We start from the raw sequence: 27,309 nt of genomic DNA on the forward strand, positions 1-27,309 counted from the left end.
ACAAGGTTTATCAGTCCCTCAAAAATGCAGTGAGGATCATTTACCCATTCATCAATTTATATGGGTTATAACTATCGCAAAAATGCCTTGCATAAATTTTTAGGCTGAAAAGACTACACACTTCTCTACTAAAGGAACAATTGTGTAACACATTTAAATATTTTCAGCATAAATTAGCAATTCCACTAATCCATCAGGAAAATGAAAGAATTTAATACACAAAAAAATCCAGACGGACTCAATAACTTCGTGCAACTGAGGAACGATTTAACATCTTGCATTAGCATAAATTCCAGCTTACAGATCCACATTGTTCGTGGTCTGGGCCAGTCCAGTTATTTATCATTCATATCATAAAACTACTACTGTACTCGGGCCGAGGTTAAAGTGCAGATGAGTCATGGACAAGTTTTTACCACAAAAATGTAACTCACCCGTTAGGACCGTTCATAATGAATGCTTCTAATTTTGAACGCGTCACAATTTTCTAGGATGCGCAACTAGTTTGACTGGAAATTTTGCAAATTTTTCTGCACACTAAGGGCTGCCGGATGCAATTTTTTCGCCCATAAAAACTGTCACATCCTGCGTGCACGGCACATGTCCAGATAAACGAAAAAGTGGAAATTTTATTGAGATTTGTTTTCACACCTGACCACTAAACTTCGTATCTGAGAATTTCATGCCTAATGATGCCGAGAACGTGATCAGTTTTTACATATTCTGGAAAGTAGCCAGTCTTCAAATCTGCCCAGTGACGGAGACATTTCCTCCAAAATGTGGTATAGTTTTGCACATAATTTGTAAATTTCGTGCAATTTCGTTCCCACATTACGAAATAAATTCACATCATAATCAGTGCACGATTCGTAACAGTGCACCTGCACTGCAGCAGAATCATGAATATCATATTTAAACCTAGGAATTTATTTGTTGTTGTGGGTTCATGAATACAGAAACATTTGGCCATTTAAAATTTTCAGGTAATTATTCTCATTTTGAAATAGATATTGTGGAATTTTGACCAAATTAATTTCAACCGATCTAAAATTTAATTAGCCTTAAATTTGCAAGAGACACGATCCGGTTTGGCGGAGATATTTGCATCCAAAGAGGAGAAATCGCACATTAAATCTGACAGATTTTAAATTCTTTACATTTCCAAACATTTCCTACTCTTGGGATGCAAAAATCTCCTCCAAACCGCATTGCAACATTTGCAAATTTTTGATCCAATTTCGTCGAAATTAGACCTCCATTATTGTATTTCGTTCAAAATTGATGAAAACATTGTGAAATAATTGGTTTCTGAAATTTTTAGCATGAATACTTCTACATCCTGTCCCGACCTTCCACTCCAGTCAGGTTGTCCGTCCCATTGGAATCGAGATTTTATATTATTCTACTCCGTCCACATTTTCGCCCTGGTGACATCCACGATCTCTTTTTTGGCTTGTGTCACAGTGATTCTGAACGTGATTCGGAACAAGTTGTGCGAATCGAGGAAAAACGTGGTGGACAGATTTCCACTCTACATTGCAGTAAATGACGCCTTATTTTGTACCATGCATGGCATCGACCAACTAATTTTACTCGTGACGGAAGTATACCCGGCGAAATGGGTGGTTTTCGTGTTGGGAAGTTCTACAATGTTTCTGTATTGGTGAGTAAATTTTGGAGAGTATAAGGATTCGAATTTGAGAAATATGACACTCTTAAAAATAATGTTGCCCTTATTGAAAGTAAATACAGTCTATTTAAATTCTAAAATAAGTAAACTATTCTAAATCAAGAATAAACTTTACTCCTTCTGAAGTTAATACTGTACTCTGGATTTAGTGTAGTTTATTTAAATAATTTTACTTTTCAAAAAGGTAACTTTTAACTGTGTAAATACAATTCGGGACATTTATTATGAGTTCGCTTCGGAATATAATTTAGAAAAAATTTGAACTATGCACATAAATTCTAAACTTCGAGTTGTGCAGATAAATTTTGGTTTGCAACATTTTTTGCAAACCGGGCGAACTTTTTTTTTTACTAACGATACAAACTCATAGTAAACGCTGTCATTATCTCGAGTATGAGCAGATCACTATTTTGCTATTTTGTTCAGGTATCAGCAAGTAATGTACGCCTCGATAGCGATTTACACATATATGGATGTCTCCTGTCGAAAACAGATCTCCACGGGTCGGCTGGATTGGAAGTTGCACACCATATCCGCCTCATTGGCGGGGGTAGCGGTCACCATTTTATACTTCTTGGATGGCATTGGAATCTCGAGATTTTGGCAAGTGATCAATTTTTTGGTACAAAGCTCTGCACAATTTTTCCCGTCTTGCTAAATACCTATCCGATCCTAAAATCTTTTACCCGTAAATGGTCGGATCAGATTTTTTTTATTTGGCCGTTTATCGTCGGATCGGGTCGCCAATAAAAATATTTAAGCAACATCGGATACGATCGGATAAAACTTTGTGTTGGATTGTATCCGGATTCTTCGGCTATCCAATTGGATACCGGATAATCCGCACTGGCCAAAATTCTGCTGTTTACCTTAAAAATTCTTAATTATTAGCTCGCCCTGCGTAGCACGAGAGCTATTGAATTCCTCGTGTCCGTCCGTCCGTCCGTCCGTTGACAAGTTATTTGCATTAATTGATGCGATTTAAAAAGTCCCTGGTCCATTTTTTCATAAATTAATAGCACCGTTAGCATCTGACAATCGGAAAAACCAAGTGATACGAAAGAATTGGGGGATCTGATTCATAAAGCACCAATAATGCATACTAGACGGCGGATTGTATTAGACAATTTTGACATAAATTTTTCAAAATTATCATTGATCGTTGGTAGGTAATTCTGCACCAGTGATGCACAATTTTTGGACGTTCCTCGATGCATAATAATTATTGATCTATTTTGTTTAATTTGTCTGCACCATTGGTGCATAATTGCATAAAAATTATGCACCTATTTTGTTGGATTTTTCTGCACCTTTGGGGCAAGTTATAACCAAATCATTATTACAGGGTGAGCTACTTCTAACGTTACTACGGTCAGACTAGCTGAAAACCGCACTAATGTTGCAGATTAACCGATACATACAAGTTGTTGGATCTGCCATCCCTTACCCTTGAAATCATGTCAAATTTGTGTTCAAAATTTCCCCATTTTTTCTGCGTCATTAATGCAAAATCTAGTCAAAATCATATTTCTATTTTCTCCGCTTATTGTGTACCATCGGTGTGAAGAATCTGCCACAGAATTTTTGAAAATTCAGAAATGATAAGTTCAGAATAAGTTTTCTTGGCCTGATGTTTGTTTCGTCTGCCACAAGACGTGATCATAGTTACAAGTGTTTTAAATTAAATGACGTAATTTCTATGCATTTCTAAATGACACTTTTTGACATGATCCCATATACATTTAATATCGGATAAACGCGACTATATCGACGTGAATATATAAGGCGAATATGCAAATATATCGTTTGACTCATTCTGTCGTAGCATTGCAGGGCGAGCTACTTTTAACGTTACGACGGTTTATTGAAGTATCAACTTCATTACCTGTTGATGCCTTACTTATTTTGCATACTAATTTTTTGCAGGATGGGCGGCCATGAATCCAACCCAACGACCGGAATTTATTTCATCTTGGGCTCCCTCCTCTTCACCACGACACAAGCAATCTGCACAATTTCCGCTTACTCTGCGATACGACGGATCGTACTAAATTATAAAAACGGGCTGGAAATTGGTCAAGTTTCAAACTCTTATCACGACACGGCAGCCCAGTGTTTGTTAACGTTTGTAAAAATCGGTGTCATTTTGTACCTCCCGGCCGCCCTACTTTTCTGGATGATTGCACTTGACAACGTTCTTGGCGAAAGGTTAAAACAAGTCGAGCCATTTTACGATTTCGGGATATTCCTCATGGTTTTGGTTTACAATGCGGGCGGATTTGTGAACACAGTTGGATACTTTTCTAATCAAAGGATCAAACGAGACAGAAGGAGAGAAAGCGAGTTGGCAAAGCTAAATGCGTAATATTTCCGTAAATGTTGTAGAAAGTTACATAATAAAATTAAAATACAATTTTCTTCTCAAAATTAGTATGAAAGTTAAGTTACGCTGTAAATTTACATATTCGTTGTTACTGCATGTTACTTGAATTTGCCTGATTCTGGGCAGTTGTGATTATCAGAATGCTATGTTACGGGTTTCGAATCTGAATGATATCTTCCTGAACATTTAGCCGTTGCATATTTTGTACATACAGTGGCAAATAATTTTTTCCATTGGCATTTCCGTAAAATTGGCTAACATGCATTGCTATCATAAATCAGCAAGGGATTTCATCGATCGCGAAGCTTTTGTAAATTCCATGTCGCAAATTATAAATTTAAATTTACTGAAGTAAAAAATGAAAGAGTGGAATTACGGAATGAAATGCGTATGCTCGTAGCATGGATAAAGATTCTTTTCATGGTGAATATGTATGTGGATATGTGTTGAACGTCAAAGTATGAATTGTTATCATCATGCCTGTGACAGGATCAACTTTACAGAAAACACCGGGCAGGATTGCACCGGTGGTCTTATGTACATATATCAGATCTGGTTAACACACAGATATACATACCTATGTATGTATGTATGTAACACCTAATCTCTCATAATGCATAACATCCATCTGTTAATTCAATGCGTAATACATACGTTCATGCTGAAATTGGTGGATATGCAATGGTAATTTAGTTACCTCTAAATTACTACGGGAAGTAAATGTGCATTTGTATATACGAACTTGGTAAATATTAATATCAGTCTTTTTCCACAAATATCCTGTCTAGATTGTTTACTGGTTGTAAAATGATTAATTTTCAGTATTTAGCGCATTAAGTTTTATCATACAACTCTGTACGTTATTACGTACATAATCAAGTTATTAGTCTAAGAAATTAGCAAGAATCATTCATAATCATTTTTAGATTAGTGAAATTTGTTCCATTTTATAAAATAGGCGACTTTATGTGTGTAACGTAGTTAGAAAACTTTACGGATTTTTTTTATTCATTGTTGCAAAACATAAACCTACATAACTTGAGTTATGATGTACTTGGTGGCTTGGTTATCAATAACGTTCGTAATTTTAATGATAAGCGTAAAAACCAAAAGTTCGCAGTCCGAGTACTGTAGTGAATTGTGTCCGAATTCTGTTGCATTTACGGTCACAATTCTGGCCTGGAGGGAGGAGTGTTTTTACGAATTTTTAACACCATCAGATCTTCCCGTGACTTTTAGTTATCTGGTGAGTGATTTATAATGGGCCTACTCACGACAAAGTTTTATTTCGCATCGAAACTTATTTAGCAAACTTGCCAAGATAAAAAATTTTTGTGAAAAGATTCGCAAAATATTGGGTGAACTCACATCAACCTTCGTATATCTCATAAATTGAGTATATGTATGTAGCTTGCGAAGTTTTGCGAAATTTGCAAGATTTTGCAAAAAACTATGGGATTTTTTTTGCAAATTTACCCAGCACCAATTGTAAATATCAATAACGTACAAAAAAATGTGTTTAATTTCTTTTCCTAACACTTTCTCAAAATTTGATGATACGTGAATCATAAAAGCAGAGATATTTATTATCGACAATTTTTTTTGCAAAAATGTCCCGGTTTTAGTCAGGTGAAATATTGACACCCTAAGCCTGCGTAATTTGCGAAAAAAGTCTAACCCAGCCCATTGTTTCGAAAAGGTCATTACCGGTGGTCGTTTGGACGTCAATGTTGCAGTTGCAGCTCCGGGAGGAGAATTAATTTATATGGAATATTTAGCACGACAAGACACGTACGACCTTCCAGTCGACACCTCGGGTATCTACAAGTTCTGCTTTTCCAATAAATTTTCCTGGATTACCGAAAAGCTGGTATATTTTGGGTTAAAATTTACACAAAATGACGACATTTTAAAACCAGATTGGTACGACAAACCTACCCGATTGGTAAATAAGAGATACAAACTTTATGTTTTAATATGTATCACATGATTCAATAATTGAGCAATTAATTACTTACCTAACAGGAAGAAAATCAGGGAAACCTTACTCAATTAGTAAGCTAGAAACTTAATATTTTTTACTCGACTTAATTAAAAAATTGAGTAATTAATTAATTGAAAATATGCACCTTTCAGGAAGTGTCATTAAAGCAAATACACATCAACTTAGGTGACACGCAGGACAAATGTGATCACGCCAAGATGACGCGTACCAGTGAGGAGGTTGCGCAACAGGAAGATGTCGTGTATGTCATATTGTATGTTATATTTGGGATTGTGCATAAAATGTGTCAATTATTTGTCGGTGCCTGTAAAAAACGTTGAACTTGTTTCAAGTTTTGTAAGTTCTTAATTGCGTCCGTTTGTGTTAGTTTACTCTGAAAATTTGCTTCTTTATATTTTTAATGGCATGAATTTCAGTAACGTCAAATTGAGGTTTAGATTTTTAAAAAAACTTATGAGCTAAATAACCCAAATTATTCGACACCCTTGATATATACACACATTTAAAAATATTATTTAAAAATTCGAAGAAGAAACATCGTAAATGATGGATAAAAGGTATAAAATTTTGAATATAATAAAATGATGTTTTTAATTTTTCAGAACCTTCAAGCAAATACAAATTACGTCGATACTGCTCATTCTAGTCATAATGCTGGGACAGGTTATCCTTGTCAAGAAGTACGTGACCCTGCAACTAGCCGGATACGTCGCAGCTGAGGGGAAATCTTTACTTCGGGAAGATAAGAGGGATTGGAAATATTTCCCAGAAACTTTCAAGTCTCGGAATCTAAAGTTTGAATTTGATCAACGTAATTCGGCCAAGGTTAAAAAACCGAATGTTTCCATATAATTCATAGTCAACAACAACGTTTAAATAATGCCTACAAATTTGTTGACGAATAAGTACCTGAAGCTTAATGTACATAGACCTTATTTATGCATGCATGCACTCTTAGAAAAATCAATAACCGTTGGTATTGATACGTGACTCTACCGCGTGGTATTGATCCGGTATTGAATTAATACTAGGTGGTAAAAAATTTAATACCAATTAGTATGTATAAAAATTATTACCATGAGGTATAATTTCAATACCGGTTCCATACCAATATGGTATAACCGTTTAATACCAAGGCGGTAGAGTCACGTATCAATACCGTTAGGTTTTTTTCAATACCAAGTTTCTAAGAGTGTGTATGTATATCTACATACGCATGAATGTACATATATTTTTATGCATATTCGTAGCAAGTATAATTGTTTTATGTGATTTAACTTACCAAAAGGTACAAATAAAATTCATATTTCTGATCAACATATATTGAATACGTTGTAAGGCTCCCAATTCTATTTAAAAAATATTGCGAAATTGCGTTTCCCGTTTCTCACCCACTTTCTTGGACGTCCCTTATTTTGTTCTTTCCTTGCGTATTAAAATTGTGGAATATTATCCGTTTGGAAGGAGAGTGTAGGTGTGGCTACATATTATTCATATATTTAATTAAAGTAGAACACATTTATGAACTCATCTTCAGCTCATTAGCGGTTTTATTCAAATATGTACGTTATTGGCAGAAAATTGTTATCATGTTCGTGTCTAATTTTCACTAACAATGCGATAGGGTAAAGTGTAACCCTCCGATTTGACTTAAATTCTGGAATTATTTATGTGGTAAAAGCCAATACAACCAATGTTTCTTAGGGAGTTTGTGCGATGGTCAGAATTTGCCAAAACATTTGAGGTCAAAGTTGAAAAATAAAATCCACTTTGTATTATTTTAAACGCACAGATATTTCGAATTAAATAATCCGTTACACCGAATGCAACTAAGGGGTGAAAGCAGTGTGTTGTCTGACAAAATGAACACATATTGTGTTCCCCAGTTTAAAATCTGCTAAAATTGACATGTCTGACGTGTTTTCAACAATTGTGACATACATACGTATCAAATTTAGCAGTCGATGACTTTTCTGTGACCTTACGTAATCTTGGAGGTCAAAATGGAGGTGACAATTGAATTCGGGCAGTTCAAATAGATATATATATATATGTATTCAATGTGACTTTAATTGACATTTCATGAACTTTTGACCTTGAAGGGAGTTACCTACCGTGTCCATCTTCGAAATCGTCCTGTCCCTTGACGCTAGGAGTTAAGGTTCAAAATTTCAAGTCTCTATGTCATTTCCTTCCAAAGTTATCGCACCAACGGGAAGACGGACGGACATAACGGTCTTATAAAGAGCTTAATAAAAAAAATGTTCGGTTAGTAAGTGGCTAAATCGGACAACCTGAAACCTTGTGACTTAAATTATGATTAACAATTAACCTTGAAATTAGCTAATTATCGGCTGGTCGTAAATGAACAACAAAGCTAAAAATTACCCCCTTAAAGAAATACCCGAACGATCCACCTCCAAGAAATAATTGCAATCTGCGATAATCAAACCAAGATGCAATTGATTCTGCTGATACATAGGCTGTGACCCATTTCTTAAGCGTCCATTTTTTGCAAGGAGTATGATTGAAATAAATTGTTATTTTAAAGAAACTTGAACGAGAATTAAGTAATTACAAATTGCGCATAAGTAAAATTAGCATCATCAAGGTGAGTTAGGTTGGGTTGGCAACCAGGTAAGTGAGACATGAAATAGATGCATGATAATCCTAAGCTCTGCGATCACAGATAAGTGATAAGTGACAGACAATGTGCTCTGGTAAAATTGTATCGTCCAGTTTCTGAGTTTATATGCATGTCCAACCAGCCCATACATACATACATTGATAAGTTAGCTAGGGGCATTCCAAAATCCTAATATGTCGGCCACTTGGTATAAAGATTTTTAGCATGCATACCGTGATATCTAAGCATGCTAAGAAAAATGTCGAGGGCAGACTGTCACCTCATGACATAGCTCCTCCCCAAGGGACGTGTATATTTGTCGGCTGACTCTCCTTCAGAGTGTCACAGTTTGTCTGACCAGCTACAAATATTTCTTGTGTATCATACCCATGCAATGGTAAATTAATATTTCCATTTGTTTATTAAGCAGTGTTTATGGGAGTAAACATTATTGAAATGACCAATCGAAATTTGTCAGCGTCATGCAAACAAATTTGATGCAAATGCAAATTGCATGTACATACGCAACAAAATATGACTACAAACATATTATGTTGCTCAATTTGATATATTTAATTAGCGCTATCTAAACAACAATACATAATTCAGTGTAATCTAAGGGTTTTGGGCTAAGTGGGTAATATATTTTGCATTTCTTGCAATGCATTTTTGTTTAGCAATTTTCACTATCCGAACCGATAATTTGGAGTGAGGCAGACAAAAATAAGTACGAATTTCATGCACCGGACTCGGAACCGATAAAAGGAATTTACAGAAAACTTGATTAAAAATGTCCCAGAGATAATAAATTTATATACTAAATTTTCCAAATTTCACAAAAATCATATTCGTGACGAATTACAATCAGTGAATTTTTTTGGGATAAAAGAAGATGTTAAATTTGTACATACGTTAAGTTCATTAAGAATTAGTTCTTAGGCTTTCATATTGTCAATAATTTTCAAAACTGGTTTTAAATATCATTGTTATTGTTGAGATTTATATCTTATATTATAAGCTGGAAATGTTTGTCTGCGACGGAAGCAAAATAATTTTCCGTGACGGAAGTGAAAGTTGAGAAAGCAATGATATTAATTGGTGAAATTTTTAACATTAAATTAACTCTCGCCCGGCGGGAGACGGCTTATACGCTAGTACATTATATAACATAATATTAGTATGTCACCTAACTGTTTAAGACGAAAGATGCACAAATTTAAGCAGGTTATTCATGTCTCAAATTCGGTTGTCTAGCTTCTACCTCCAGCCACAGATTCCGCTGGAGAAACGAACCTTGTCTCGGAAACCCAGAACTTGGTGGAATGTTTCCGCACTAATTGTTCTTTCTAAATGGTTGGTGTTTCAAACGATGTTAGCCAAAAAATAATCTCGGTTGCGCAGGGTTTACGTCCCAATTGTAAGAACAAGATTGTCATAAATTCGAAATTATGTTTACATATATTTGCAATTCTTGAAAAGTTTGTCACCATTGGGACAAGACAAAAACTTGTTTTCCAAACACATTTTACCTCATTAGTAAAAAACCTACTGTGCACACTCGATACATATAGCCCGAGTCAGGAAAAGGTTGGAATTTTCACCCAATCAGACTTTTTGTACGAAATTTTATCATAAATTAATAGCAATATTTTTAGAATAGAAACTAATGTTTCCAATTCCAATTCTTACAGTAGCAATTGGCAGCATATGTAACAAATTACGGTTCGATACAACGTTTGAAACAAATCCGTACGGGTCACCCAGTAGGGTCACTCCAGATGAAAATTTTTCAGATTATAATTCATATTGTTCTATTACCAACTTCTCTATCAAATTTCAGCTCGATTTGATGAATTTGAAAAATCGGTATGGGTCACTAAACAGAGCCTCCCCAGATAAAAATGTTTTTAATTTCAATTCATATCCTTCTATTAGTTACAACTACCAATCCCCACACCCAATTTCAGCTTGATTGGATGAGTTTTAAAAATCGGTATGGGTCACCCCCTGGGGTCCTTCCAGATGAAAATTTTTACAATTTTACTTTATCTTCTTAAATTAAAAAGTATTGTCTACCTCTATACCAAATTTCAGCTTTTGACGACGATTTTGAAATTTTAATGCATAATACCCCACCCACCTATATGACCCCCACCGGTCAACCACTTGACCCATTTCACCCGTTTTCGAATCTAACTCCTCATTTGATCCATACTACATATGTGCAAAATTTGAAGTCGATCGGATTAGTTTTACGACAGTTATCGCAAGACAGACAGATAGACGGACCGATGGGCGTGACCGTTACACAAGCCCTGACTCGGGCTAAAAAATCAACAAAATTGTGTTAAAAACTTTTCTATTCAGATAATAAAAGTGTCAAATTTTGTTAACGAGTGTTGTATATAGGTGTTTTGGACATACCTTCCCTCGGTGACAAAATGTGTCCTTAATCAATACCCCAAAATAGAGCACCATATTACATCCGGGCATGAATATTTGTCTCCAGCATATTCATAGTGTAAATCACATTAACATTACTCATGCCAGAACTCTTATTAGCCTAATACTAAAAATCATATTACATTATGTGTACCTGTACCTTCATAGGCCCGAAGAGGTTTTTAAAAGGATGACTCAATAAATCTGAAATCTTAATCTAGCGTAAATTTGTCATATCTAAAGAAATTTCTTTCAGTCCAGTGTAATAAATTTGCATGAGGTGTCCACACTCATAACATTTGAACATTCCTGACACGCATGGTACGTACGTACGTATTTGAACTTACATAAGTACGTTACGCTTGTAATTCATCATGTGTATAAATATCAACAAAGTGGAATCTATTTCTGCACACGGTAACCATTTTGCACTAGACAAATATTTTATACATACACACAAAGTAAACTCAAGTGCAATTGCACTAATCAGTCTCACTCATCGAGTAATCAATTTCAATAACATGTTGACAAACCTGTCGCAATAATCATGATAGATAACACTGCACACATATACAGCCTGATGAATAGGTATTCTGAGTTGTGCAATTCCACAGGTACGTGTGAATTTTATTAACTGCCACGAGTTTAGGGAAATTTTGGTGTCAGGCAAATTCGGTAATTATGTACTACCTGTTATTTGACTATCTGATGAAATTGCTTTAAATGGGCTTTAAAAAATCTAGTACGACCAGATATGTAAAGAAGTATTTACCTCGTACTGACATTGATTCGGTAACAATTTCCTATCGGATTTATAGTATTTTGTTTTTGAGTGGTAAATTGATCATTACCACAACATTCCTAACCGGTTATGTTCGTTAATATCATGGTAATAAGGTTCCGGCATTTATGAACTCCTGCCTGTTATGACTGAATATCGGTTTCTTATAAGAGCGTATCTTGTTAAGGCCCACGTACAACTCTAAATATTGGCTCATACCATACTCACCATCTCATGACGTATGATAGGTATGTATATACATACGTTAAGTACAACTCTACACACTTTTGCAAGTCATGATCACCTTATCAGTGATGATCATCACTACACTGTATGTCCAGCTCTACCATAACAATCCACGTGTTTTCAGGCGTGTTAGGAATGTGGGGCGGTGTGCACAAAATTGGTGATTGATTGACAAGAACAAGCCTACAGAGACGGTTGTAATTAATTTTATCGTAAAAGTGAGATTGATAAACACTTGAAAATCCGAATAAAAAGCGAGCCGGGTCCCTCACTCAGCACACACATCGAATTTCTACTTCAAACGAGAAACTAATTAGATACCTTGCTTAAGATGCATTTAATTGCGGTTCTGGCGCTGTTCGTTGCGGTTGCGCAGGTGCAATCACACGGATATTTGAAGGACCCCGTGGCGCGAACGTCGATCCAAACCCGGCCCGAATTCAACACGCAGCAACCCTACTGGTGGGACAATCAGGGCGTCTGGTGCGGAAATGTGCAGCAGAACTTGCAGTATTCCTCTTGTGGAAGGTGCGGTGACGTACAAGGAGAGACGACTGCTAACCAGGGGGGAATTTATGACAAGGGGGTTATCACGGGGACTTATTCGGCTGGATCGGTAAGAAGGGATGATTTTGATTGAGGGGAACCTTTTTAATGGAGACTCTTAGTGGGTTCGTTAGATTTTGTCAGAGGGGTAAAGGGGGGGAGGAGTTTTTATTAGAAGCATTAGCTGGAGTAAAGGGAATTTTAAGCAGAGTAATTAAGTGAGTTAAGCAAGTTTTTCAAAGGGATTATTCGTGGGATTTTGAGTAGGATTTGTGAGGGGATTAAGTGAGATTATGGGGAGAAATAAGGGTATTTTACTGGAAATTAATAAGAGCATTAGGGTGAAATTTACTGGGTTTAATAACTGGATTAAGGGTAATTATTTTGGGATTGCTTCAGAATTAAGATGAATTTTAAATTTAAACTTTAAAAAATAAATTAAGGCACAAGCTGACAAAGTTCATACATGCAGATCTTAGAGATCTTGAATATTTTAATAAATTTGGGTAGCGAGAAATTTGAATTTTTTGATTTCTTTTTTCAATCGCTAACAAACGTAGTAGTATCTGTATTCACAGTCCATATTGATAATTTTTTAACGGATTAGAATTTTGGTGGAATTGTATATCTTGAAGTTTATGGTTTATTACATTTTTACAATGAAAAGTATGGGCCAAGTTTGATAATGAAGTATCAGGAAGTTTTAGTATTTGACTTAAACTCGCAGAACTATAAGCCGCAAAATTTATATATTTGAATTTTTCTAGATTATCAACGTCGTCGCGAACTTCCAAGCTCCCCACCACGGCTATTTTGAAGTAGAACTTTGCCCAAATCAGCAGGAATCTGACAATTGCTTTACCAAGCTGCCCATCGTTGGAGGGTCGGAAGATGTTCGAGATGGTAACCGCATTTGCGTCCCATACGATAACGTTAACACCGACATTACCGCCCGAGTCCAACTTCCCGCTGGGGTAACGTGCAGTCGGTGCACGCTTCGTTGGACTTATCGAACCTCGTATCCCGGACCAGCTGGTATGTTGAAGTTGATTTTATTTATTTACATGGATAGGATAATTCAAGTGGGAAATATAAAATACAAATTATTTAATTTTCAAATTTTAAGGTTGGGACTCCTGTTACAACGCGCAGCCTGCCCAGACCTTCCGAAACTGTGCGGATATCACCATCAACTAATATTCAAATTAATAAATCTATTGATTCTAAATTTGAGTGGTATTAAATATTCGAAAAAACTGTAAATGGATCAATGTAATTGTAAATTTACAAGATAATAAAAGTAAATGATTATAACAGCATAAATTGGAGTTGAATATGTAAGAAAACGGCCTCTGGTATGGTCGTCTTAATCCGTGCATCAAAGTACTTCAAATCTTAATATTTGCACTTCATCCTGCATATGGATCAACTTTCGACTTAAACTCTTTATTTCTAAGACTTCCTTTATGTCTTTCAAGGCTATTGCTATTTGTTATGCAGTTCAAGCTGGACGTGTTTCTTGAAAGTGATAGAAATTTTAAGTACCGGAATGTACATAAATATGTACATACACTTGGCTTCGAAATTCTCCTATTTCACCTGCATTATTCCTAATGTTAAATTTGACAAAACAATGAACTCTAGTGCACTCGAAATAGAAAATGGACCTTTGAATTTGATCATATACAAGTTCTTTCTTTTGTTGGAACTTGTTATGTTTTCTGGATCCACACTAAAAATAATGCTACTCGTTTGAGCAGGAATTGCTCTCGTAATTTCCTGTTAAACAAACTATCCTAAATCCATGGAAACGTTGCCTTAATACAGAGTAAATTTTATCCTCGGTTAGTTTGATATAGTTCATTTAATATGTAATCGAGATACTCGTTATTTCTTCGTACTTTGTGTAGTAAAATATTTTTAAAATAGAGAATAAGAAGGCGACATGTTTTGTGAAAATCGTAGCTTATTTAGCAATGTGATATTGGATGAAAAAATCTTAAAAAGTCTCGCAACCGTTAGTTAGCTTACGATACAAACAATGCTAACGATACCAATGAATAATGAATATATACCATGAATGAATAAATCTAGAGCACACTTGTAACTTTTGCCTCGCGAGGCGATCCACGATCCGACCCACCTGAGTGGAAAGTACCGCGATCCGATCCACGATTCGATCCACTTGAAAGGAAAGTACCGCGAGCCGATCCACGATCCGACCCACGACTGGATCGGCTCGGCTCGGCTCGTGGATCGGATCGCAATTTACGATCCGGTTCGGCTCGCGATCCACAAAGTTACAAGTGTGATCTAGAGTGCATTAATTTTTTAAAATATAGCATTATTTTTCAGAGTGTATGTTGGCTTATGTAAGTCTCTTTAGATTGAAAAAAATGTACACACTTTAAATTCAAATGGCATCGACCATATTTTTACACCTAAAAATAACACAACCGGGTAGAAGGTTCTTGATAGCTTGAAATTTTGAACAGTGTTCTACAGCCTATTTGATACACGGAAACTGGAAATAGTTACATGCGAGCGAGATGTCGTTAACAAGTTTGAAACTAATTTCCTTTACCTTGTTAGTATTTAAAAGTGTCCACCCATACATCGTTTCAGCTTCGGTGCAAAATCTTACTGAAATATTTGGTTTGTGCGTTACAACGATCGTGAAACCATTCAACGAGCATCATTTTACTCCATCCCGACCCGTACTAATTTATGATCCTCCCATTTCGACTATAACCAACGATACTGAGTACACTGAACGACCACCCGATTACGATTTCTTCTTTACTAAAATTGCTTTTGCTATGCGACAACAAAACCCTGACTTTTGCTGGGCATATATTTTTCCGGAAATTGGAAGCCGCCTGCGCGAACAAAATTATCTTTATTCCCCCCTCTTTCCGCATTATTTTGGGTCCGTGGTCCCAGTATATTTTATCTGGATTGTGCCAACGGGAAATCAGAAGGGAAAACAGGAAATAAGGAAAATTAAAAGAGTGCTGTTTCGCACGGATATAAATGTCTTGGGAACACGGGAATTTTTAGTCTATCAGAACGACAAGATTTTACATCTTAATCGATACCATGGAGCTGATTATCCACCCTCTGCCCGTCAATTTAGACGATACACAGAAATTCCTTTTAATGTTGAATCCCCAACCCAAAGGTTTACAGATATTCGATCCGTGGCTGATTCGACTTCACTCCAATTAAGCAAATACCACTGGACTTACGTGGATTGGCGCGACGTTACCCTGGATGGGTTCGAGTTTGCTCCAGAATTTCTGGAAATGCATGAGAAATATTTCTTTAGTGAAAAACATCCTGCCTGGTTTGAAGTTGCTAACGCGTCCCAATCGTTTCAGGATTTTATGGCTTACAAAATTTTCTCGGATACATTTTATAATCTGAGTATCACACGAGATATAAATTACCGATGCAGATACCAATATTTCGGAAAAGGGAGATTGCGCTTTAGTGCTGGGAACCATCAAATATTTTGGCTTGGGAGGCACACCTGTAGTTTTCTTTCGTGTTATGGAATTCGGCAATCGACCTATGCTGTATTCTCGACTCCATTGGATAAATATACGTGGGTTTGCATTTCCTGTGTGGCCATAGCTTTACAGGTTAGTTTGCTCGTAATTTAGCAGACATGCAATTAGTTAGTTAACCAGAAGAAAAAGCTTGAAATGTAATTGGCAATTCATTTTAATTACTTTGTGTCAATTTACATATTTAGTTGTAGGTAATTAGAAATTTATTGCTTGGCTTAATTAAATCTCAAAATAATTGATTACTAACTACTTAACTACATATACAGTAATTTTGTCGTCATCAATTTCCCAAATTAATTTAGTAATTACCGTAAAAATCAAATGGTAGACGGGGGCTACGAAGCCGAATTTCGTGTTCACTTCGATTATGTGCATCTGGGATTAAATTTAATTGTAATTGAATTGCTTAAATGAGCTGGGTAGGTGATACATATATATGTATGTATGTAGTTGTATGTATGTACGTTGGAAGTTGACGCACGGCGATAATTCGAATAAGGCTAATATTTAAACAGGGCTACTATTTGAGCAAGGCTACTATTTGAGCAACGGCTATTATTTGAGCAACGGCTACTATTTGACCTTTTACGATAATTACTTTCTCTTGTGAGTCGAAATAAGTACTTAGTAATTAAATACGCACTATCACAATTAAGCGACTATATTCTAGGTACTCTGTTTCCTGGTGAAATTAAATAATGAAAATCCTAAACAAAGGAAACCCTTCAAGTGGTTGATTCTCGACTTGGATGTTGCCATCCTGGTTTGTGCCACGCTTCTCGAAGTGTCCTGCATCTCACGGATTAAAAGGGTAATTCCGTCCCAATTATGGCCCATAATGTGGCTCTGAATTCTATGTTCCCTCGCAATCACGGCATTTTACAAGGAGATTTTTACCGCCGAGGTGATACATCCATTTGAGCGGACTCCTACTTGGAATTACATCTACGACCTGGAGAAATTAGGGTTCAAATATTTCTTCGCGGCGGACTATAAAGACAGAAAGTACGAGGATATGTACGCCAACGGAACACCGCCCCCGCTACTAGCATTTCGTTTCGCTGCTGACTTACAAACGGCAGCCGCCTACGAGGGAAACCTGACACGGCTGAACGGATACAAAAGAGTAGCCCAAGCACTAGTAAATGGGGATGTAAACGTAGGAAGGGGAGACGTGACAGGAAATCAAACTGGAATCACCCCACGGATTTGGCAAGCCTTGCATCATAAATGGCCACTCCATCTGTACCCGAACATTTCAAAATGTCACGACAAACTGGTCTACATGGACACAACTGAACACATTCTGGAACTTCTGGACTATTTGAATGATAACAGAGACGGCATAGTTTTCATGAAGGGTTCGGATGATGAGTTTCTCTTGACCTACTTTGGCATTCAGGTTGACCCCTATCAGAGAAAGAATTATGTTCTTGATCGACTAAAGGTTTTGATAAGTTCAGGTATTTATAACTGGTGGGAGGCATGGTTTAGGAAAAATAGAAAGCGAAAGCTGTTCCCGCATTATGCGAACTGGACGGGCCCTAATTTTGATGCGTTAGAAAGACGAGATTTTTTTGAAAAATTCGAAGCACTGGGAAAGATTTGGGCGTTGTCTTGCATTATTTGTATCATTGTGTATGTAATTGAATGGATCGAACATGGTGTGAATTTGTGTAAGGGATTGCTTGCTGGATGGGTGTATGGGATAATTTATTTTTATGTCTGAATTAAATTTCTCAATCAAAATTGTGCGCTAGTAATATATTTTTATCAGGTGCGCTTCTTCTTAAAAAAATAGAGGCCATTCAAGTTTGACAGAACTAGCAATAGAAAAGAATTGAAATTAACATGCTCTGGTAATGAGTAATAACGGGAACATCTATTAATATGCACGAATGTGTTACAAACGATAGTACTTGACTTATGTATGCACATATATCAATTTGCACAAGTGCTGCACATGTAGGAGACACATAATTAGGTTGAAATTCGTTTAATTAAACGAGACTATCAAAACGATAAATTTAAAATCGAGATGATCCGGTTAATTTGAATAAACCCTCCAAACGAATGTAAATAAGTAGCGTCAGACCGATTGAAGTTTCCTTTAAAGTTTCCGTATATGACCTCGTACCAACGAACATGAGGTCAAAAATATTAACGTCCTTGAAATTGGAGTCTAATTTCCTTTAAAATGATTCCCCATATGACAAATTATGAATCTTTCGACCTTTGACTTCGTCCTCAAGGTCATAACATCAAAAATATTAACATTCTTCATATCGCAGTCAAATTTACTTCAAAATGATACCCCATATGACAGTTATGTATTTTTGACCTTTGACCTCGTCCTTAAGGTCACAAGGTCAAACATTTTAACGCCATTGAATTCGTGGCGAAATTTCCTTTAAAATGACACCCCATATGGAAATTAAGGTTAAATTTAATGTTTGACCACACCCCCTGGCGCTGTGGGGTGTGGTCAGACTGACCCCATTTTCGAACTCGACCGAGAACTAAAAATTAGAAGCACAATAGCGAAAACGGGGTTTAATTATGTTGACTCGTTCTAGAGATATCCTGCTTACAGACGGACGGACGGACGGACGGACAAAACGATCACAAACGATCACAAACGATCGACTTTTGCATAGTAAATATTTGTATTTAATAACATCAGTTCCGCTTAATAAAAATACCCTCACAATGTTACCCAAGAATTGGATTGCTTGACTACTTATTTAGTTTGCTAAAATTTGGCGTATCGTGGCACTAATTCTGAAATCACCTAAGCGCAGTCTCTTGTTAATTTTAAATCCACCTACAGACATAAGTGCAGGCAGTAGCTAATTATAAAACCTCTTAAGTGCACAATAAAAACGAATAAATAGACCTAACTACAATTTCAAAATTATACGGAGCTATGTAACTGTTTATGCAAAATAAACCCTTACAAACGAATATAAAAAAGTAGCGTCAGAACAATCGAAATTTACTTAAAAATGACGTTGTATCTGACAATTGTATATTTTTGACCCCTGACCTCGTCCTCATAGTCATGAGGTCAAAAATATTAACGTCATTGAAATCGCGGTCAAATTTCCTTTAAAATGACACCCCATATGACAATTAAGTCTGTTTTTGACCTGTGACCTCGTCCTCATGGTCATGAGGCCAAAAATATTAACGTCATTGAAATCGCGGTCAAATTTCCTTTAAAATGACACCCCATATGACAATTAAGTCTGTTTTTGACCTGTGACCTCGTCCACAAGGTCATGAGGTCAAAAATATTAACGTCATTGAAATCGTGGTCAAATTTCCTTTAAAATGACACCCCATATGAAAATTAACGTGAATTTAATTTTGGACCACACCCCACATTGTAATATTAGGCCAGGTCAAGTCCCAAAAGTCCTAGGGGGCGTAACTATGTAAATGTATACATATTTGTCATTCATGGGAGGCAGGGAAAACACTTTTTAAAAAATTTGGGGACCACACCCCCAGGAAGTTTGTGCATTGTCAAAATTTTGAAAAATATTTGTGGTTAAAGTTGAAAAATGTGCAATTTTGAGCACTGGAAGAGAATGGAAGTTGAGTTTGCGTCCTCCGCCTGGTGAAAATCACCCGTTTTTGAACTTTGACTTAAAATATTTTGCCAAATTCTGACCATCGCACAAGCTGGCTGAAGAAACGTTGGTAGTATTGACATGGACCATATAATTTCGAAATTTCAACCAAATCGGAGGGTTACACTTCACACCATCGCATTGTCAGTACCGGGTACCCGCCCAGGTAATTCATACTTTTAAGCAATTCATGAATCATATTGGAACATTGAATTGGAACTGAAATTTATCAACTTTCCTCAACCAGCTCGGCACGAAATTTGTTATTTAAGTTACTGTCTATAATATAAAGTAACAACGAAATAATACCGACCATGATTTGCTACAAATGAACGATTTATGAGCCTAATTTGATTATTTAGTGATATTCTAAAATAACATTAAACAATTAATTCATTAAAAAAGACCCTATCAAAAGCTTTTAAAGTTAATCGATTTAGGATTTTGTGAGTCTTTCAATATTCAGAAACACCTGAAAATTTCTGTCCTTTATCTTAATAAGCAATAAATTGTAGATGAGACCTTATAAAAATGATTTCAGAAAAGCAATTTTAAGCAAACATGTTTAATTTCTGCAACCTGGTTAAAATTCGAAAAATTAGCGTTTTAAAAAATTGCGACTTCGGCTGAATCTTTCAGCCGAAATAAGGATTTTCCAGGCTGAATGGTTATTTAAAAATTCCGCGACGAGTAAAACATGCGTATGCAAGATATTGTTCTAACTATTGTGGATTCTATAACTAAACAGGATAGATTTGATTTATAATTTCAACCCACCACCATTGTTAATCATGGGTACTTCATTTTGGAGTGTAGAAAATCCATCCCGTTTACATCGAGAAATCACAATATCGAATTATGAACCAGTGAAGTGAGACCCAGTTTATACGTAGTGCTAGTGTGTAAATTTTGGGGTAATGTGAAATAAATTCGCCAATCCGAAATCCGATCCGAGATCCGATGACAAGTTTCGGATTGATCCGATCGGATTAAGCAGTGAATCCGATCCGACCGGATTAGGATCGGATCAGGGAAAATCCGATCCGATCCTAATCCGCGGATTTCGGATCGGATCGGATTTTCTCGGATCGGATTGCCACTCCTAGGGTTTTCCATTGAAAAATTTTCCATTGTACCGTAACATTTAAACCACACTGTATAAATAGATGTGAACTGCACTATGTCTCTTTTTACCAATATCCTGTTGGTCTCGTTTTGCCCCGAGGTGGTCTTGTTTCCCATAAAACTCGGCCCCGAAGTGGACGGTTTTCACTAAGCCAAGGAATTCGTTAATCGTCTAAAAATAAGATATTAATTGTTCTAAAGGTGACGAAGCCGACAGTGCAGACTTTGCTGTACACCCTTAAAAATTTGGTTACGATGTAAACTGTAAATGTGTATGTATGACTGTGTCGCCGTGGTTATGAATTTGTCACCAACTGGTAATAAATTTATTAGATCTTGTGACAATTTAATCCCATGTCGGTGAAACTTTACGCTCGAAACAAAAATTTATCAAATCAACACCGCCGGTGTCAATATATGACTTAACCGCCTTGGTTACAATTGTGATTCCGAGTGGTAATGAAATATTTCCGTCCGGTCACAACATTATGACTACCGGTATCAAAAGCATTATAACTCGGGTTCAACATTTCAACCAAGGCGGTTAAGTCATATATTGACACCGGCGGTGTTGATTTTTGTTTTGAGTGTTTTGAGTCTACTCAATGGCAAATTTACAACCACGGCGGTAGAGTCGTATACGCTTACTTTTTGGTTATAATCGTAACCCCATTTCTAAGAGTGTAGCCCGTGTACCCGTTCCGACTTTTTGGTAGCCGCATAACAAAAACTTTAGGGAATAAAGAGCCTAAAATATAGGGGGCGCCAGAAAGAAGGCGCCCCCTATACACTAGATGCAAACCACTTTGCGGAATTTTATAACTTGTCGAGGAAAAGAACATAAAATAACTGAGTTTCACTGAAATCTGTGGTACAAAATTTTACTCGTAAGTAGTATTAAAAAATTTTAACTTGAAAATCCTGTCAGATAAACTTTCAATTTAATACATAAGAAACTGTAATTTCATCGTGGCACTTATAGTGCAGAATGTGAGTTGGTTATCTCCGATTTTGGCCGGACCAATTTAAAATTGCTCACGCTCAGAAATAAGCCGCTTTATGTATATTTTTGGGCTTTCTTGATGACGATTGTTTTAATCTGTGGCGTAATTTTTTAGTAACTCTTCGGTCGACTCTTCGGTCGACTTTTTAAAACGCCCTAACATATTAAATTTTAACCCTTTGTAAGAATTATGCACAATTTTCGCTAAGAAATTAGTTCTCGGAAATTTTGAAAATTCGTTTTTCAAAACTTTTAATTTTCAAGAAATTAATGTTTTTTTTGGCTCATTTTCAAGATTCAGAGGAACTCGTAGTATGAAGATAAGGGTTTTCGCGACCTTTGTAACTGTGGATCCGTAAATTTACGTCAGTTACAAACGGTTGACGTGAAACAGCCTTCGTAAGACTACATTTCGTATCATTGGTTTTAAATTTTTCTTGCATAATATCATCAGGAACTATGGTGTTCGAAATATAACGATTGTTTACTCTTTCGAAATAATTTTGCGAAGGAAAAAGATGCTTCAACCTTGGGTATATTTACGAAGCTTCGTCAGTATGGAATTTTCGTAGATATCGGAAATTTACGCTGTTTAAAACATTTACCACAGTAAACTTTTCAAAATAAAAAATACAATTTTCACTCCTTTCACTCCTTTATTCTCTGTCAAGGTGGTAATATAACTTGCTAAAGCATTCCAGAATTCTTTTATCATTATCAATTTGCATCAGTGTTTTGCAATTGTTGGGCGCCCAACTTGGGCGTCCATATAATCATGAGCCTAAAATAAAAAAAATACTTACTGGGCATTGTTGCCCTTATTTTGTGGGTACAGATCGCGAGGTGTACGATGAAAAATTTCAAAAACATTCCATACGGCATAGATATTTACAAACGGGACACTTAAAATATAAGACACTTTCATTTAAAGCTAAATGTAGCCCACGTCTTGACATGTTTCTTGAAAGTAGAAAAGGTTTACGTTGAAGAAAGTAAACAAACTTATCTCAGAATTTTTACCATATCTCCGGCCATAAATTTTCTGTTTTAAGATTAGACAATGGATAGAAAACAATGGTTTGTAGTTTACTGGAAGTAGAAAGTAGACCCTTAAATTCAACTCGCTTCATTGTTTGTTAGAGACTGTTGGCTTTTATGGATGAACACTCACTCTTAAGAATAATTTTACTCTTTTTGAAAAGAACTCTCGATCATATGTACATCAACTATACTAAAACCAGCTCTTCGTTAACTTTATCAAGAATAATGTTTACCCAGCATTTACATAGTCTAGTTAATACAAAATTGAAATTGCATTGAAGATTTAAGTAAATTTCCCCCAAATTCAAGTGGCATGTGCTTAATTTTAGCAGATAGAAATTATACAAAAAGGTTCTCGCAGACGCTGAAATTTCCATTCTGCGAAACAGTTTCCTGCAGACCATTGTGAGTGTAATCTACAACGTAAGGGTGAAATGCTGTTCAGACATTTACTTGTGGTATATTTTGTGTTTTTCTTATTTGAAATGGCCCACTCAGGTATTTTCGCAACCTCGCTGCAAGAGGTTGCAGAAATATTTGGTTTGTGCGTTACCACCGTCGTGAAACCGCTTAAAGATCATTCTCTTTCCCCATCCCAACCCATTTTAATTTATGATCCACCCATTTTAAGCAACGATACTTTGTACACAGAACGACCACCCGATTACAACTTCTTTTTCACAAAAGTTTCTTTTGCAATGCGGCAACAAAATCATGAATTTTGCTGGGCGTACATTTTTCCAGAACTTGGAATTCGTCTACGCGACCTGTATACTCCACTCTTTCGGCATTATTTTGGGTCCGTGATCCCAGTATATTTTATCTGGATTGTGTCACAACTCGGGCAACAGGGGAGACGGGAAATCAGGAAAATTAAAAGAATGCTATTTCACACGGATGTCAATGTATTGGGAACTCGGGAATTTTTAATCCATCAACACGATAGTATTTTATATCTCAATCGATACCATGGAAATGATTATCCGTCCTCAACCCATGAATTTCGAAGGCACACTGAAATTACTTGTAGCTCTGACTCGCCCTCCGAAACGTTTGGGAATGTTCGAAACACGGCAGACTACACTTCAGTCGAATTCAGCAAATACCACTGGTACTACGCTGAATGGGCTGATATTACCCTTGATGGTAACGAGTTTGCTCCAGAATTTCTTGACATGCATGAGAAATATTTTCACAATGAAAAACATCCTGCCTGGTTTGAAGTTGCCAACGCTTCACAATCATTTCAAGATTTCATGGCTCACAAAATTTTTTCTGACACGTTTTATAATTTAAGCATCACACCAGAAATAAATTACCGGCAGAGATACAAATACTTCAAAAAGGAAAGATTGCGCTATAGTGCTGGGAACCATCAAATATTGTTGCTCGGGAGGCACACCTGCAGCTTTCTTTCATGTTATGGCATTCGCCAATCCACATTCGCCGTATTTACTACCCCATTCGATAAATATACGTGGATTTGCATTTCCTGTGTGGCCATAGCATTACTGGTGAATTTAATAATAATGACATACATATAGTATGAAACACTACTAGTAGAAAGCATTAATACTTTACTACTAATTAATTAATTAACTTGAAGAAAAATTCGAGAAAGTAATTTTTTACTGTCGACTTTAATTTATTTGTACCAAAATAATAATCATTAGTAATTAATTACCTGGCTTCAACTGGGTCTCAAAGTAATTAATTATTAACATTATCAACAATGTTGCAGGTGCTTTGTTTTCTGGTGAAATCAAATCCTGATCGACCCTTCAATTGGCTGATTCTCGACTTGGATGTGGCCATCCTAGTTTGCGCCACGCTTCTCGAGGTGTCCTGCATCTCACGGATTAAAACAGTAATCCCGTCCCGATTACGGCCCATAATGTGGCTCTGGGTCCTTTGTTCCCTCGCAATCACGGCATTTTACAAGGAGATTTTTACCGCCGAGGTGATACATCCATTTGAGCGGACTCCTACTTGGAATTACATCTACGACCTGGAGAAATTAGGGTTCAAATTCTTCTTTGCGGCGGACTATAAAGAGAAAATTTATGAGGACATGTACGCTAATGGAACGCCGCCCCGTTATTAGCATGGCGCTTCGCTGCTAACTTGCAAACGGCAGCCGCCTACGAGGGCAACCTAACGCGGCTGAACGGATATAAAAGAGTGGCGCAAGCGCTAGTAAATGGAGATGTAAATGTGGGATGGTTAAGTCTGTCAGGAAACCAGACTGGGACAAGTCGGATCTGGCAAGCATTGCATCATAAATGGCACTCCATCTGTACCCGAACATTTCAAAATGTCACGACAAACTGGTCTACATGGACACAACTGAACACATTCTGGAACTTCTGGACTATTTGAATGATAACAGAGACGGCATAGTTTTCATGAAGGGTTCGGATGATGAGTTTCTCTTGACCTACTTTGGCATTCAGATTGACCCCTATCAGAGAAACAATTATGTTCTTGATCGACTAAAGGTTTTGATAAGTTCAGGGATTTATAACTGGTGGGAGGCCTGGTTTAGGAAAAATAAGAAAAGAAAGCTATTCCCGCATTATGCGAACTGGACGGGCCCTAATTTTGATGCGTTAGAAAGACGAGATTTTTTTGAAAAATTTGAAGCACTGGGAAAGATTTGGGCGTTGTCTTGCATTATGTGTATCATTGTGTATGCAATTGAATGGATCGACCATGGTGTGAATTTGTGTAAGGGATTGCTTGCTGGATGGGTGTATGGGATAATTTATTCTTATGTCTGAATTAAACTTCTCAATCAAAATTGTGTGCGAGTAATATATTTTCGTCAGGTGCTCTTCTTAAAAAAAATAGAGGCCATGCAAATTTGACAGAACTAGCAATAGAAAAGAGTTGAAATTAATATGCTTTGGTAGTGAATAATAACGAGAACATCCATTAATATGCAAGGATGTGTTACAAACGATAGTGCTTGACTTATGTATGTACATATCTCAATTTGCACAAGTGCTGCACATGTAGGAGACAGATAATTAGGTTTAAATTCGTTTAATTAAACGAGAATATCAGAATGATGAATTTAAGATTGACATGTATCCAGTTAATTTGAATAATTAACTTTTGCATAGTAAATATTTGTATTTAGTAACATCAGTTCCGCTTAATAAAAATACCCTCACAATCTTACCGAAGAATTTAATTGCTTGAATACTTATTTAGTTGGCTAGAATTTAGCTTATCGTGGCACTAATTCTAAACCACCTAAGCGCAGTCTCTTGTTAATTTTAAATCCACCTATGTACATACATAAGTGCAGTCAGTAGTTAATTATAAAACCACTTAAGTGCACAATAAAAACGAATAAATAGACCTAACTACCTAGTAGGGCCAATTGTTATGACCAATGCATAAATTAATGTAGGGAACCCACTTGATGGAATTTTGGAAAACTAATGATACCACGAGAAAGCCCATTAAATTCCCTTCAAAATAAACTAACTAGTTTTCAAAAGTTCCTCCTTTTGAAGCTACAAGAGCCCGAAGTCTTTGTATCCAAATCTCACTCGCAGTACGCACTCATTTCAAGGCATATTGGTTTCATTTCTAACCCGCAGATTTTTTCTCGGATTTCAAACTTGTGTGGGGCTTAGCTCATGTATCTAGCTTCAGTTTGGATCACATGTTATATTCCAGAAGTTTGAGGTTCGGCGGCAGTGAATTTTATTCTCGGTCCAAAATGGAGTCAGAAATTTTGGAGTTTTACTCCATTTTTACTATTTTGGCCTTATCAGAAGGTCTTGAGCCCTGCTCGAATATCTAGCAGCTATTTTTTAATAGAGTGTGGTCCAGTGGTTGTTCCATTCGCTCGATAACTTCAAAAAATACTTTTTGACAAGAAATTTCACCCTCAGAGGAAGCAAATTCACTTTTTTGACCAAATCCAATCTACGCCGAATAAAAAAATCACAGAATCTGGATGGTGTGTCCGATTAATATTTTAAAAAATTTTATGAATAGAGGGTGTTCCGGAAGTAATGCAACTTTGGTCAAATGCACATATAAACTCAACGAATTAATTTTTTAAAGCGAAATTTTGGTCAGAAAGGGACAAAGGTTAAAGCTAATTAAGTTTTGCTTCCAATGGTCCGTACACCCCTTCCGCCAAATTTGGAGACGTTTTTGTTGGGCGCTCACAATTAGTGCTTCGCCACTGTTTT

The 27,309-nt window shown here is 36.5% G+C and overlaps 3 protein-coding genes across 6 annotated transcripts; all 3 read left to right on the top strand.

The window, feature by feature from the left end:
- Nucleotides 1-740: 740 nt before the first annotated feature.
- LOC110854595 lies at nucleotides 741-4,117 on the top strand. The gene is made up of 4 exons (XM_022103055.2): nucleotides 741-983; nucleotides 1,322-1,663; nucleotides 2,117-2,293; nucleotides 3,617-4,117. Exons 2-4 carry the CDS (start codon nucleotides 1,323-1,325, stop codon nucleotides 4,053-4,055), a joined length of 957 nt encoding a protein of 318 aa, XP_021958747.1. The 5' UTR covers nucleotides 741-983; nucleotide 1,322; the 3' UTR covers nucleotides 4,056-4,117.
- A 656-nt stretch (nucleotides 4,118-4,773) lies between these two features.
- LOC110854711 (transmembrane emp24 domain-containing protein 7) lies at nucleotides 4,774-7,115 on the top strand. Of its 4 annotated transcripts, none has more exons than XM_035855516.1 (5): nucleotides 4,774-4,818; nucleotides 5,773-6,018; nucleotides 6,099-6,128; nucleotides 6,210-6,331; nucleotides 6,681-7,115. In XM_035855516.1, exons 2-5 carry the CDS (start codon nucleotides 5,839-5,841, stop codon nucleotides 6,928-6,930), a joined length of 582 nt encoding a protein of 193 aa, XP_035711409.1. In that variant the 5' UTR covers nucleotides 4,774-4,818; nucleotides 5,773-5,838; the 3' UTR covers nucleotides 6,931-7,115. The 4 variants fall into 4 exon arrangements, with proteins under 4 accessions (XP_035711409.1, XP_035711407.1, XP_021958866.2 ...); XM_035855514.1 differs by lacking the exon at nucleotides 4,774-4,818 and adding an exon at nucleotides 4,825-5,319; XM_022103174.2 differs by lacking the exon at nucleotides 4,774-4,818 and adding an exon at nucleotides 4,825-5,319 and having other exon boundaries at nucleotides 6,210-6,319.
- A 5,326-nt stretch (nucleotides 7,116-12,441) lies between these two features.
- On the top strand, nucleotides 12,442-14,042 carry LOC110854567. The gene is made up of 3 exons (XM_022103013.2): nucleotides 12,442-12,789; nucleotides 13,487-13,754; nucleotides 13,846-14,042. Exons 1-3 carry the CDS (start codon nucleotides 12,505-12,507, stop codon nucleotides 13,914-13,916), a joined length of 624 nt encoding a protein of 207 aa, XP_021958705.1. The 5' UTR covers nucleotides 12,442-12,504; the 3' UTR covers nucleotides 13,917-14,042.
- The last annotated feature ends 13,267 nt before the right edge of the window (nucleotides 14,043-27,309 follow it).

The sequence above is a fragment of the Folsomia candida genome, unplaced genomic scaffold (assembly GCF_002217175.1).
Source record: "Folsomia candida strain VU population unplaced genomic scaffold, ASM221717v1 Fcan01_Sc010, whole genome shotgun sequence".
Taxonomy (NCBI): Eukaryota; Metazoa; Arthropoda; class Collembola; order Entomobryomorpha; family Isotomidae; genus Folsomia; species Folsomia candida.